General features: G+C 37.8%; 2 protein-coding genes across 3 annotated transcripts; one reads left to right on the plus strand and one right to left on the minus strand.

The window, feature by feature from the left end:
• Positions 1 to 5,180: 5,180 nt before the first annotated feature.
• LOC110932819 (protein FAR1-RELATED SEQUENCE 5-like) lies at positions 5,181 to 8,822 on the minus strand. Its single transcript, XM_022176074.2, has 5 exons — positions 8,789 to 8,822; positions 7,060 to 7,870; positions 6,696 to 6,954; positions 6,049 to 6,595; positions 5,181 to 5,941 (listed from the first exon to the last, which is right to left on the minus strand). The coding sequence occupies exons 1-5, from the start codon at positions 8,820 to 8,822 to the stop codon at positions 5,181 to 5,183; spliced, it is 2,412 nt and encodes an 803-aa protein (XP_022031766.2).
• Positions 8,823 to 10,059: 1,237 nt separating this feature from the next.
• Positions 10,060 to 14,322, plus strand: LOC110935640 (protein SMG7). Of its 2 annotated transcripts, none has more exons than XM_022178013.2 (8): positions 10,060 to 10,231; positions 10,309 to 10,444; positions 10,730 to 11,302; positions 11,392 to 11,514; positions 11,584 to 11,807; positions 11,891 to 13,635; positions 13,715 to 13,832; positions 13,919 to 14,322. In XM_022178013.2, the coding sequence occupies exons 2-6, from the start codon at positions 10,370 to 10,372 to the stop codon at positions 13,614 to 13,616; spliced, it is 2,721 nt and encodes a 906-aa protein (XP_022033705.1). In that variant the 5' UTR covers positions 10,060 to 10,231; positions 10,309 to 10,369; the 3' UTR covers positions 13,617 to 13,635; positions 13,715 to 13,832; positions 13,919 to 14,322. The 2 variants fall into 2 exon arrangements, with proteins under 2 accessions (XP_022033705.1, XP_022033706.1); XM_022178014.2 differs by having other exon boundaries at positions 10,325 to 10,444.
• The last annotated feature ends 901 nt before the right edge of the window (positions 14,323 to 15,223 follow it).

The following is a 15,223-nucleotide window of genomic DNA, read 5'->3' on the forward strand; positions in this document are numbered from 1 at the left end:
CATACCACTTTCTGACGGGAAACTAACTTTGCGATTGGCTCTTAAGCACATGGGGGAGTTGATGGAATCTTTGAACGAAAATCAACGGGGGGCTGTCAGAAACATAGGTTTCGGGTCAATACTTAGCTTTCGAATAGGTCAGATTCCCTCAACTCTGAGTTGGTGGTTGGTAAATAACTACGACACTAAAACACGGGTCTTGAATTGTGGTAGCCACCACATTCAAATAACAGAGGCATTGGTGCACGATGTGTTCGGAGTACCAAGAGGGAATGAAGAAATAAAGGAAGTAGAGAGAGCAAGGGCCGATTTCCACGAGGTTGTGGCAGAATGGAAAGGACAATTCGAAAGCGCTCCTGCACGCTTGACGCCTGTTCAATTCAAAACATACATGCAGGGGCAACAAGCGAGCGGGAGGATCTTTGTGTTGAACTTTTTGGTGTTCTACAACACACTGCTCGGAGAGACAACTACAAATTCATCAATTAATATGAAGTTTTTACCAGCCTTGCAACGCGGGAAGGATATCAGAAGTTTTAACTGGTGTGAGTACATGATCAGGTGCCTGGATCGAACGGTGGAAACATGGACACCAAAGGAGCCCTTCCTTGGACCAATGCCATTGCTAGTGGTATGTTCTAAATACATATATAAATTTCCAAGTCACGCACTATGAATGTGCTTTAAAACACATCTGTTTGCTGGTAAAACACATTAATATTGTTTCAAAATATAGTAATGCACCAGTATACTCACAACATATTGTGAAAACCATTATGTATATAAAAACCATCAACACACATTCGAAGTGTAGTTAAATAGCATTATAGGTGATAAAACACAATCTGATGTATATAAGAACTTTAAAACACATCTGACATCAGTTTTGTTATTGGTTTTTTACAGGCTGCGTTGATACGTGACCAAAAGATATACGAAGAAGGTGAGCCAAGAGCAACTCATCTCATCGAAGATATCACTGATGACGATATCGAGGCAGTCAGCATAAAGTTGGACTCGGTCAGATTTGATCAAATCCTAGTGGATGCATATGAGTTGCAACCGGAACAAAGGTATCCATTTGCAAAAGAGTGTGAAGAAGAAATTGAAGCAAAAGAAGTGAAAACAAAAAAGAAAGATGAACCCAAGACTGAAAAACACATTAGCAAATGTGTTCCGGCAAAAAGGAAAAAAAACTGTTGTGAAGCCGGCCGGTAAAACGCATGGAAAACCTCCGGTCTCACCGGTACCGAAAAAAAACAAATTGAAAAGGAGCTGGCGAAAACCGATGAGGCTGGGAAGAAGAAAACTGATGTTGAAAGTGGCCCGGAAAATGCGCGTGTTGTCGAAGAAATCCCGGTTAATGCGGGTTTCCATACAGATTTTGCAGAATGCATGAATGAAGAAGTTGGCCCGGAAAGAGTGCCTTTTGTGGATACATCCGATATAGAAAAATACTACAGAGAAACAGGCGAGTGGGGGCAAACACAACAAAGTCAGCCGGGAATTACCTCACCTATGGTATCTCAATATGGATCGACACAAGCGACACAAAGCGACGAGGTAATCTTTTAATTTTCCAATTAATTATACTTAAACACAAACAGAAATAAATTTTTTTGAGATGTGGCAAAATTAACACCTTAAAACACAATCAGAATACCAAAAAACAGAATTTGGCATTAGTAAAAACACACTGCTGATTGGTAAAACACAATAATGATGAAAAAAATATAAAAAACAAAAAATGATTGGTAGATATCATTTTCAAAATGGTAAAACACTTTAAGAGTAGTAAAACACATTGAAGCTTGAAAAATAGCACACTGAACATTTGATACACATATTCTGATTGCTAAAACACAATGCTGGTAGGTAAAACACAATAAACATTGAAAATAAAAAAAGAAACACAAATAATGATTGGCAAAACACATTTTAACACTGGTAAAAACACATTGCATATTGGGAAAATAAGACAATGATAAAGTGTGTATGATGTAATTCAGGTACATGCGGGAATGTTGGAAGTGTTCTTGAATCAATTCGACGAATGTGTAAAAAGGATAAACGACACTTTTGAAGAATGTTTCCAATTGTACCCACAAAGTGAGAAAATAAAAGATATACACACATTGTGGACTGATAAGCTGAAAAAGGTCGGATCGACGTGTACGACAACTGCACAACCACAAACTCCTGCGGATAAAACACCGGAAAAAGAGGCAAATAAGGAGAATTTGGATATGTCACAGTTGTCGCAGTGGACACCTTCATTGGTAGAAGAGGTATGTAAGACGGTTGACAAGACAACCACACAGACGACTCAGCTTGCAGTAATTGAACAGCCCGCACAGAAGACTTTGGTTGAAGAAATGGAGCAGACCGCACTCGCCGTCACACCGATCTCCCAAAAAACACAGGAGGAATATGAATATACGATTAGACGTGGGCAACTTATACATGATTTGGACCTTGGAAAGCGGAAAGTAAGACCGGAAAGACAAACAGAGTTGACCGATGCTCTAAGGTCTCCTTACGTGAAGCGGGCAGTAGAGGTTAAGGCAAAGCTTGAAAACGCTGAGCTCTCCGTCAGCTCATACATGTTCTCAGCCTGGGGTCCGATGTGGTATGTTATAAAAATGCACTTTAAAATAAGAATGTTTCTACAAAAATATTTTCACACAATATTTGAAACTGATTCTGATGAATATATTATAACACATTTATTAAAACACATTTGTATACATTAGGGATGTTGTGTTTAGAACTAAGAAAGGAGTGCCGGTGATGAGATCTCCACTCGAATCATTATTGCCGGGAATCGAGGTGCACATATTAGTAATAAGCGCATGGGCGGATTTGTTGAATTATGAAGAAAAATTCAAGCAAAAGGGGAGCATCGCACGGCTGTTCTGTTCAGTAAATATGTTGGTAAGGCTGATCATAATGGAATTGAAATTTAAGTTGACAACTTTAGTAATATTGTTTAACGCGATCACTTTAAAATGCAGAATGAAGACGACTACATTAAAAATGCAAAATCAAGGGCAAAAACATTCGCAGACAACATGGAACCGGTTTTAGTTTCAGCTGATGTGAAAAAGATCCCTGAACAGTCGATCATCTTTGTACCAGTCTTACACGACGCTCATTTCTATTGTGTATGTTTTAATTTAAGGGACATGAAGGTAGAAGTTTTGGACAACAGCGCTAAGGATATCTCAATGCAAGCGAAATACAAAAAACGGCCGGAAAAATTGGTACACCCCTCTATATATAAACTACAAACGTCCTTTGTTATAGAAATGCATGCCATTTGATTACACCTTTGTTATAACACAAAATAACAAACTGCAAAAAAAATGTTTAAAATATCTCATAAAGATGTATAAAGTTTGATGTTAAAACACAATTGATACTAAAATGATATTAACTCAAAACCCACTTCAACTGAATTATAAAAGTCTTAGGTTAAAACACAGTTGATAAATGAATGATACGTTATCAGCACTAATAATACTTTAAAACACAGTGTAATATGACAAAACATAATATCATAGAATATTAACTTAAAACACACTACATCAAAATTTTAAAATTTGTTGTTAAAACACATTGATACTGAATGCTACGTTGTCAACACTATTAATACTTTAATACACATGTGTTTTAAACAGATGTGTTTTAAGGTCAGGTTGTTAGAGGGTTTTCCCTGAACAATGTGTTTTAATGAATTCAGTTTGAAACACAATCTCATTAAAACTATTTAAAATAAACTCACTTAAAACACACTGAGTCAGAACTTCAAAATAATCCCTTTGTTAATTACGTTGTGCATTTTAATGAATTCAGTTTAAAACACAATCTGATTAAAACTGTTTATCATGCAGCGTGATACTTTATCAGTGTACTTGGAAAAAAATGGGCATCCAGCGGGCGGGGTGATCGATAAAGTTGAGCCGGTACGATTGGAGATGCCATGGCGTACAAAAAATAATGTAATCGATTGTGGCGTCTTCCTGATGCGCCATATGGAAACATACAAGGGCGTATCTGGAAAAGGTTGGGAATGCGGATTCTCAAATGAGTGCACTGATGCGGGTGAGATTTCATACAAGCAGTGCAAAGAAATTGATGATCTGAGGCGTAAGTACATCACGAAGATGCTCCTAAGTGAAGGAAACGAGTACAGAGGTTTCGTTAAAGCTGAGGTTGCTAGATATAACAAGTTGTCGGCCGATGAAAAAAGGAGGCTAGAAGCAAAAGCCTATGACGCAATCCTTGCAAGATTGGATAACTAACTTAAAATGGCATGTTCTCGAAAAAAACTTCGTTGGTGGTAGTTTGTTGAAGTATTGTGCACTGATGTTCTAAAAAAATAGTTTTACCATTTTGTTCAGTTAGAATATGTAGTTTGAACCTCTTTAACCTTATGAATTTATGACGATATTGTTACTTTGTTTCGATCTACATCAGACATACAGTTGTATGACCTCTTAAAACACAACCTATATACTTCGTGCAAATACTGTGATCTGGTAACCAACCTATCTATTTCATCAACTATCTATATTACAAAAAACAAAGTTAAAACACTTTAATATCAATACAAAAACTAAACTGTATACCAAAACCTGCATGCTAATAAAGTAATAACCATGGGATAAAACAAAATAATGGACAATAAAACACACCGTATATTCAAGTATAAAAAACATTGACTTCAGCTTCGAATATATGTGAAAACACATTACATATAACCGGCTGATGGATTCTAAGGAACTTAAACCACATTAGCTGTTAAAACACATTACATATAAAAGGCTGATGGTTTCTCTGGAACAAAGTTAATACTTAAAACACAGTAGAAAAAACTGTGAACTGGAAACCAGCCTATCTATTTCATCAGCACTTTATAGTTTAAACACATTTAGAACACTTTTTTTACAAAGTAAACTATATGCCAAAACCACGAACAAATCAATAATCCTATAAAACACAGAGGGCTATTAAAAAAACAAACTTAACACTAAAACACAAAGCAACAAATATCATAAAATGTCGAATCCAATAAGTCTTAAAATCAACAAAAACAAATCCAAAACAAACATAAGAGAAAAATAAAACATAAAATTGAATAGTTCAGCAACAGACTTAAAATATTGATAAAAAAGATCCTACTCAGCCATGTCCTCATCATCCATATCTGCATCGTTTCCAGATGTGTAAAACACATCATCATCATCGTTCGATCCAGGGCCATCACCTTCAACAACCATAGCAGCATCTCCTTCGCGAATTGTATCTTCATTACCTCCAGCATTCCGCGAAGCACCTGCCTCAGGCACAACCACGGTGTATTTCCAGCACGTTACTCTGTTATGACCATATTTTTTACATAATGAACATTGACGATGTTTACTCCCAGACTGACTTATGGCTCGCTCCTTTTGAGATTTAAGGCGTTTATGAGAACCACAACCCTTGAACCTGGTACCAACTGGAACACGGATAGTGGCCGTGCTCTCTGGAGCAACTCCTAGGAGTTCAGCAAATCGATTACGTCGTGTCTTGGGAGGTGCATTTATTTGAGCTTCATCAGCGACTGACATAAACTGCTTGATATGATCACAGAAATCAGACAACTTATCAAATTTTGAAATCAACTTGTTCACAACATACTCAGTTGCGTGACTAATCTCACGAACACAACGGTTAACCTCCTCACTACGATCTGGATCTCCACCATCCGTAAGAATGGACCTGGGGGAACTATTTGGAACAGCTTCACGCGTCCAACGCCTCAATATATATTGTTTCGGAAACTCCCTTATATCAAGAATCCGTAACACGCAAAAAATGTGACTACACAACAATCCAAACTGCTCAAACCTGTTGCAGATACACTTAACAGTAACATCCTCCTCGTGTATCATAACTTGTAACATTTAATATCCATAAAACACAGTTCATATAAAAAATGAATAATGAAAAAAAAGGGTACACATAAAGTAAAACAAAAAATAACCTCGAAGAACGAAGAACATGGCTGATCGAGATCCTTTATAAAAAACTTAATGAAATCACCGACGTGATCTAATCTGACACTAGTACAACGATGAATAGCATGTTGAATCTCGAGTTGAACATCCAAAAATAAAGTTCTGGTATATATCTGAGCTGCTTGCTTCTCGAGAACAAAATCACTCCACTCTCCAGGGTTGGTGTATCGAGTGTCATGATCGTTTTTCCGATGCTCGTGCCTTTGCGCTTCAATAGCCGTATCGAAGTGGCTAAGAAATTCAACCAACGTGCACTTTGGATTGCTAATCTTGCCAAAAAAGTGATTCTCGCTTTCGGACCTAGATGATGTCCGCATAAGACCAGACATTTCTTCTTCGCGATAGTAAGCTGGAATCCATGATTCACGTAGCCCGTATATATACGTCAGCCATTCATGGTAGGTTAAACCGAAATCATGAATAATAGCTGCCCATTCAGCCTCAAACGCTTCGGGCAATAGAGAATCAGTCCAAACAACTGCAGACAATCTTTTCCTGAAATCTGTATTTGAACATAGGGCAGCCCCGACCTAAGGGAACATTGTATCATGAATGACAAAAAAAAATATTAAAACACAGTAAAAATCACACATATAAAAAAAATAAAACCCTGCCATATAAAAACCAGACCTTTGTAGTGAGTTTATCCATGATATGCCACATACATAACCGATGCCTCGACTTAGGCCAAACATCCGCTATAGCCTTTTTCATCGCAGGGTCCTGGTCAGTAACGATTACGGGAGGCGCGTACCCATATGCGTTCTTGATCGCCCTAAGTAACCAGCTATACGTCTCTGCCGTTTCAGAACCGAGAATTGCAGCACCAAGTGTCACGTTCCTATTATGATTATCAATCCCAGTGAAAGGGACAAACATCATGTTATACCTTAAAAAAACACACAATCAGCGATGACAAAAAGATCATGATGTATTTATAACACAGTAAGTTTTAAAACACATTGAATATATAAAAAATTAAACGCATCGTTACTTGTTACGCTTGTAGGTAGCATCAAATGATATAACGTCCCCAAACATATAATAATTTCTCTTCATATCCTCGTCGGCCCAAAAAATGCACTTCAACACACCTTCGTCTGTCGTTTCATATTCACAAGAGAAGTTCGGTAAAAACTCCTTTTTCCTCATCAGTCGCTTGACAAACATTTCCGCATCAAACTCTCCGATAAAAAGATTTAATTCTTTCTTGAAATTTTTAAAATCGACTTTGGTCGCACCGACTTTGTCGAACCCACCATACACTTCCTTCATAATGTTAAATGCACGAACAGGACCAATGTTGAGATGTGACATCTTGTTTATCATCTCTTCGTGAGCACGATTAATACCCCTGTTTTCCTTGAGAAGATGTAAATCTTCTTGATGCACAAAATCATGGTTGTGCGCCTCTATAAAATGATACAGCAAATACTTCTTAGCATTAGTAAGCTTTATTTTGATCGCAGCTTGGCATCCGGTCCTTTTGGATGGTACCCTACGTACCCACCTATCAGACGACTGTTCGACTAAGGTATCGACCGGTCGAAAGTCTTTTTGACCCTCCTTTGAACAAAAAAAGTACTTGTTTATAACAATACCACGGTTCTCGTGCTGTGTGCCCTTCCTTACAGTCCAACCTCCCGCTTCTGCGTAAGTTTTATAAAAGTTATACGCGTCATCAACTGTGTCGAATAACATTCCCTCTGCTGGCGTCAACGAAGAGGGTGAATCTGGAATATATCTCTTTGTTCCAGTGTTTGGAGAGACTTGTTCAACACCATGTAATTGGTAATTAGGTGCATCTACAACACATGACAAAAAAGTGTATAAAACACATTTCTAAACAAAAATAATGCAATTTAAAAAACACCGATTCAATGATACAAGGTGAAACTATAAAAAACATTTACTTCAAACTCAATAACTGTTAAAACACATCACATATAACAAACTGATTTTTTCTCAGAAAGAGTTTAAATAAACAGAACAAAAAACTACAACTATGGAAGTTAAAACACACCATTCAAATATGTAAGAAAAGGGTGACCATGATACTACAAACCATCAGCCCACTTATATGAATCAATGAACAAAAACAACCTGAACATGTATGACTGTTAAAACACAACACCAATAACAAGATGATGGTTTGGCACAACCTCAACATCTGTTGAAACACATAATTGGTAAAACACATTGCAGTTAAAACACATCATTCAAGAAGAAACTATAACAGAACACATAACTAGTAAAACACATTACTGTTAAAACACACCATTAAATATGGAACTATTAAAAAAAATTGGCTTCAGCCTCAATAACTGTTAAAACACAACACTATTTAAACACACCATTCAATGGATTTATATAAACCGTTGACTACAACCTCAAGATCTGTTAAAACACATAACTTGTTAAACACATTACGGTTAAAACACAAACAACCTGAATCTGTATGACTGTTAAAACACAGCACCAATAACATACATGATGGTTTTTGCACATAAATTACAAGTATGGATTTTAAAACACACCATGAAATATCTTAAGGAAAAAAAATTAATCTTCAGATTAGAAAAACCTCGGTCATCTTATAGAATCAATGAACACTAAACCTCAACACCTCTGCTATTAAAACACAGCATCAAGAACAAACTGACGAATTTGCATAAACATGATAATAAAACAACACAAAAGCCTACAAAAGTAACTGTAATTACCATCTCCACCATCAGCAAGGGTGTTCGAAGCCATGATTTTTCAGACTGAAATAATATAGAATAAGAACGATGCTGGTGAAGAATAGAATGATCGGAATTATAATATATATATATATATGTGTGTGTGTGTGTGTGTGTGTTTCGTGTTTGTGGAATTTGGAATAGATTTGGATTCAAAAAAAAAAAAAAAAACTATAATCCCGCATATCATGCATATAATCGGTTACACATACGAACATGCAAAAATATAGTTATTTGAGATAATTACCAAAAATAAAAAAAATATATGCAATTACATGTTTGCCCTTGTAGTTAAAATACATCCATGCCACATGTCAATATACCATTGCTTCCTAGACTTTCTAGGAAAATTGGACTTTCCACACAACTCCTACTATATATATATATATATATATATATATAAATATATAAACTAATTTGTTAATTGGAAATGGGGATATAAAATAACAAAAGTAATTAATAGGACACTAAATAAAAAATAATTTTATATGTTAGCGAAGGACAATGAATAGTAACATTATTTTTAATAATATATAGCTTATTATTATTATTATTATTATTATTTTTTCATATATTATAATAGTTTATTATTATATTTATTTTTAATACTATATTTTATTTTTTTTTCCATTTTTTAAAACCATATATTTCCTTTACCATTCTCTAATAATTCTTTTTTCTTTTTAGAACATATATTAATTTTGATACTTCTTTAATAACATACGTGTATTACTTTATTCTAAAAACTTAAGCACATAGTTGTGCTTGATTTTTTCCATCCATATTCTGTTATAAGTTTTGTTAAAAACCGAAGTTCTACTCAAAATAAAGTATTTATTTTGTATAATAAAACGGTATAATGATAAACTAAACCGTTCTAATGCTTTGACTTTTTAAACAACATGTTTTATTTTCAAATCACGTTTGTTTTACATTATAATTTACCTGTTTTCGATGCAACACACGACCTAGAAAAACTACTTATTAACAAGTGAGTAGGTTTTAGTCATATTCATAAATAATAAACATTAGACAGGTCGGTCTTAACATGAGAATGTTTTAAATAAGGTGAAAAAAATAATAAATAAATAAATATGTAAGTGGTATTTATTTAGGTTGAAGATGCAAACCCAATCCAAGACGATTGGCACCTAACCTAATTTGATGAAAGTTGGGTTTGCAGTTAAAAAAGGGAAAGTTTAGGGAGTAAATGGCAATATTAGTGATAGAAAATAAAGAAAGAAAGGGATTGGATGAGGGTAAACGCGTAGTCTAGGCAGGCAGGCAGCCCCCCGAAGAGCGATTGAATTTGATTTGTTATCTTGGACTGACTGACTCCGTCCCTCCCTCCATGGCTAATCCAATTTCAATTCCAAACCCTAGTTTTTTCTCTCTGTTTCTCTCGCGGCATCAGATCTAGCGGTAACAAACAACTTCCTCATGCTTCCTTTTCTTTTCCTTTTGCTTTTGCTTGCTTCACCTAACCTAACCTAACCTAGGGTTTCACGGCGGCAGATTTGTCATGTTCTGAACAACAACAGCAACAACAACAACAACAAGATGGATAAGGATAAAGCAGCAGCAGCAGTTGCTTCTTCTTCGTCACATGACCTTGCTCAACGTCTTTATGACAAGGTAACCAATATCAAACCCTTCTCCTTCTTTCATTACCAGATTAATTATTTATACAAGATGATATCTCCCTGAATATGCAAAATTAAAAGCTTCTAAATGCTTAGCTTCTGATTTTTGGATAGATGTACTTACGTTATATGATAGTTGATGATGCCTAGTCACAAATCATAAACCTTTTGCATCCCTCCTGGAAATTACTTGTATTTTGTGTTACTCTTTGGAAATAAGATTTCCAATATTAGGCTACTTGCTAATTAATTTTTATATGGTTGCTTTGCATCTCAGAATATAGAGTTGGAAAATAAGCGCCGTAAGTCAGCTCAAGCAAGAGTGCCGTCAGACCCAAATGCTTGGCACCAAATGCGTGAAAATTTTGAAACAATAATACTTGAAGACCACAGCTTTTCTGAGAAGCACAGTATTGAATTTGCTCTCTGGCAGTTACATTACAGACGGATTGAAGAATTTAGGGCTCACTACAGTGCTGCATCTCAGGCTAGGGCTCGACCAGATCGAGCTTCAAAAATACGCTTACAGTTTAAAACTTTCCTCTCAGAAGCTACTGGTTTTTACCATGATTTAATTTTAAAAATCAGAGCCAAATATGGTCTCCCTATAGGGCAGTTTTATCCCGAGCAAGAGAATCATAACGTGAAGCAGAAAGATGGGAAGAAATCCATTGAGATTAAAAAGGGTTTGATATCCTGCCACCGGTGTTTGATATACCTAGGGGATCTTGCACGTTACAAAGGACTGTATGGTGAAGGAGAATCAAAAAGTCGTGATTATGCAGCAGCTTCAAGTTATTACTTGCAAGCAGCTTCTTTGTGGCCATCAAGTGGGAATCCACATCATCAGGTTACTTGTCCGAACTTCTAAAGTAGCAATTTCTTAACTAGATTTCACATTTATTACTGTCCTTACCTGTTTCATTTTCTTTCTTGTAGCTTGCTATATTGGCCACCTATTCAGGAGATGAATTGATGGCTGTATATCGTTACTTCCGAAGTCTGGCAGCTGAGCATCCTTTCTCGACGGCAAGAGACAACTTGATAGTAGCTTTTGAGAAGGTACGTGTCTCTGTGGGTTCAATAACTTTTTTGAGAAAGTATAACAATCACTGTTTTTTCACATGGCAGAACCGGCAAAGTTATTCTCAGTTGCATGTTGATTCAAACGGTCCTGTCAAGGAATCACCTGCTCGGACAAAGGGTAGAGGAAGAGGGAAAGCAGATCTAGTAACTCGATCAAAGGAGCCAATTACTGATACTGATGTGGATAAAGCAAGTGCGATGCGCCAAACGTTTAAAGCATTTCGTGTTCGTTTTGTTCGCTTGAATGGTATTCTTTTCACACACACAAGGTATGTGTAGAGATTTGTTTGATTAATTTGTTGCTATAATTAGTTTCAAAACCAAATCTAATATGCACAAAATATTGTTACAGCTTGGAGACATTCGAAGAAATTCTGTCCTTAGTTATCAACGCTTTGCAGGAGCTTCTTTCTTCTGGGCCAGAAGAGGAGCTGAGTTTTGGAACGGATTCAGATGAAAGTGGGCTTTTCATTGTGATACTCGTTTCCATACTCATATTTACTGTAAATAACGTGAAAGGTGGGACTGAAGGTCAGAGCTATGCAGATATCGTACAAAACACTGTGCTTCTAAAAAGTGCTCTCATTACTTTCTATGAGATTATTGGTCAACTACTTAAAAGATGCATAGAGTTGGCTGACCCGCTCTCAAGCTTTCTGTTGCCTGGCATTCTCGTGTGTGTGGAATGGATTGCCTGTCATTCTGACGTTGTTATACCTAAGGAGCCTGATGAAAATCGATCAACAGCTCAGTTCCATTTTTGGAGCTACTGCGTGTCTTTATTTAATAAACTGTTATCTGCCGGTCTGGTCTCCTATGATGATGATGATGAAGACGTGAGTTGCTTTACTGATATGACAAGGTATGAAGAGGGGGACAACGAGTACCAGCCTGCGTTGTGGGAGGATTTTGAGCTAAGAGGATTCCTGCCCCTTGAGCCTGCACACACATTTTTGGATTTTTCAAGGAAGCATTCTGACAGCAAAAAGGATAAAGTAGCTCGTGTGAAGAGGATTTTGTCTGCAGGGAAAGTTATTGCAGATAAGATTACCATTGATCACAAGAAAGTGAGGTTTGACTCGAAACTGAACAAGTTTGTTATAGGTGTTGAGACCCAGAAAGACTCAGGCAGCAGCTCTAAATCATATGGAGATACAACTGCAACCAGGGTAGTTAAACAGTTGAAGGTGGAGTCACATGTGGAAGGTGAAGAAGAGGATGAAGTGATTGTGTTTAGACCAAATTTAATTGACAGTCGAACAGAAGTGCTCTCTTCAAAAGGGAGCCAACAAGAAGGGTTTGAAAATGTGCAAACTAAAGATGTTAGTTCTGGTCCTCATGTTACAATGCCACAGTCTAATTTTCACCAGGTGTACACCAACTCACAGTCCCTTTTGCCTGTCAACAATTACACTCATAGCACCGGGCAGCCAGTTACACAAAGCATTGGGCAGCCGTATCAGTTTCAGACTCCACTGTGGTCTGGCGACAGCAGACAAGTTGCTAGTGGATTGCAAGGTTTGAGCTTGCTGGAAAATGGGCAGCCTGACATGCACAGGATTTCAAATGCTACTGGTATGATGTATGCCGGACCATCTCAAAGCATGGCAAGGCCCTCTGTGATTGATACTCGTACGAATACAATTGCTCTATCTGAACCCGATCTTTACCATGTGGGGCGAAACACATCCTTAGCTAGCTCTTTGAAAGTTTCTACAAGCAGACCTATAAGACACCTTGGACCGCCACCTGGTTTTAGCTCTGTTCGCCCCCCCAAGCAAGTCAACGAGCCCAATTCTGCTGCATTGGGTCAGAATCCTCTAAATGATGATTACAGCTGGTTAGATGGATATCAGTTGCAGCAATCATCAATGAAGGGTGGTGGTGTTCAGCCATCAAATCTGAGTTCCCACTCCCAGTACATGAATGATTCTGTACCTACATCTGGCTTCCCATTTCCTGGGAAACAAGTCCCAATGGTGCGGTTTGAAGGGGAAACACAGAATAATCAACAACAATATATTCCTCAAATGGACCAGCAAGGGCAGTCCATATGGAAAGGCAATCACTTTGTGTGATCTCTATGAGCACTGCATGGTACAATCTGATTCTTACTTCTATCAACTTTTGTGTTCTGATATATATTCTGATTATTTTTAACGTGTTGTATGAAAAGGTCATTTGTATGGCCTTTGATCATGAAGGACAAACTCCAGGTTCCCATTCAATTTTCTAAAGTTTATGTTGAGGAGCATGATGGTACTGGCGATCTTGGCATGCTTGCTGGCAAAACGGTGAGAATGAACTTTCCTTGCTATTTAGTGTTTGAGATGCAGTTGAGTTATATTTTTATCAAGGTTTAACCTTTCTCTTAATATAGTTACAGAGACTTTGACTGTCTTTCCTATTGGAATTTAAAAGAACCAACTGCATTTTTGGTTTCGGGTCGAGGATGGATATCATATCAATCAATCATCTGCTGGGTATAAATTGTCTGTTTAAGTGTCTGCTGGTTTTGTGGCTAGTTGTTGGAGACAAGTGGTGGAATGTGAATGGAAGCGTGGTTAATCATGATTGCGGTCTAGAGCTCGGGTCTTAAATGTTTTTAGTGAACTTGTTGGTTTCTGTTATCATAATCTGCAGTTAAGGAAGTACGGGTTGGATTTTTTCCCTCAGTAAATTGTTTTAAACGTTTACTTTTGTCGTGTTGGGATTTCAAAGTTGATGTTTGTTATTAAAGAAATAATTGTCATTTGGTCTCTATTTTGTTTGACGGTTTCATTTCATGTCCGTGTCTACTGGAATCATGACTGTTAAATTTTGTGATGCATAATTGTGTTTGGTAGTTTTTTCACAGCTTTAAGGGTCTGTTTGGTATGACGTAATGAAATAGATGAGAGAATGGAATGGACGATGTAATGGAATGGACAAAGAAATGAAATGGATCATTACATTCCATAGTCTTGCTCTTACTTGGTTACCATACATGAAAATGAATAAATCAGTACCTTGTGTTGTTTGGTAGGTAAGGAAAGAGAAATGAATTAAATCGGTGATAGTGGTGGCGGTGATCGGTGGCGGCTAGTGGCGATGGGTGGCGGTGGTCGGTGGTAGCGGTAGTCGGTGGGTGACGGTTGGCGGCGGTGGTGGCGGCGATGGTCGGGGTTGGCGGTGGTCTGCGGTGGCAGGTGGCGGCGATGGTGGTCGATGGTAGTAGCGACAACGGTGGGTGGTGGCCGCAGAGGATGGTGGTGGTGGTTGGCGGAGGGTGGCGGTAGTGGTCGGGGTGGCGGTGTTCGGTGATGGTGGGTGGCGGCGATGGTAGTGGCGACGACGACGGTGGGTGGTGGTGGTTAACGGTAGCGGGAGGTGGCCGTGGAGGATTGCGGTAGCGGTCGGGGTGGCGGTGTTCGGTGGTGACACTAGTAGGGGTGAGCAAAAGGTAAAACCTGACCCTACCCGACCATTACCCGACCCGAGAACCGATCAAAGATAAAATACAGAACCGATTCACTACCTTAAATATAGGGTCGGTTCTGGGTTTTTATGTAATCGGGTTTGTCGGGTACTAAGTATAAGAACCGACCGGACATATTTCATTTTTGAGCATGTTTTGTTTTGAACTTGGGAAGACTATTGTACTTCACAAACCATCCGATGTTGAAGAAACACAACATTCTCCTTG

Source organism: Helianthus annuus, chromosome 6 (assembly GCF_002127325.2).
Source record: "Helianthus annuus cultivar XRQ/B chromosome 6, HanXRQr2.0-SUNRISE, whole genome shotgun sequence".
NCBI classification, from domain to species: domain Eukaryota; kingdom Viridiplantae; phylum Streptophyta; class Magnoliopsida; order Asterales; family Asteraceae; genus Helianthus; species Helianthus annuus.

What these genes read in the sequence shown, in the direction of transcription:
- LOC110932819 (XM_022176074.2), bottom strand. Translation starts at nt 8,822, where the DNA reads ATGGCTTCGAACACCCTTGCTGATGGTGGAGATG. An exon ending in GCTACCTACAAGCGTAACAA is followed by an intron (nt 6,955 to 7,059) that starts GTAACGATGCGT and finishes TGTTTTTTTAAG; the next exon opens with GTATAACATGATGTTTGTCC. An exon ending in AAAGGATCTCGATCAGCCAT is followed by an intron (nt 5,942 to 6,048) that starts GTTCTTCGTTCT and finishes AAATGTTACAAG; the next exon opens with TTATGATACACGAGGAGGAT.
- LOC110935640 (XM_022178013.2), top strand. Translation starts at nt 10,370, where the DNA reads ATGGATAAGGATAAAGCAGCAGCAGCAGTTGCTTCTTCTTCGTCACAT. An exon ending in CTCAACGTCTTTATGACAAG is followed by an intron (nt 10,445 to 10,729) that starts GTAACCAATATC and finishes TTTGCATCTCAG; the next exon opens with AATATAGAGTTGGAAAATAA. An exon ending in TGATAGTAGCTTTTGAGAAG is followed by an intron (nt 11,515 to 11,583) that starts GTACGTGTCTCT and finishes TTCACATGGCAG; the next exon opens with AACCGGCAAAGTTATTCTCA.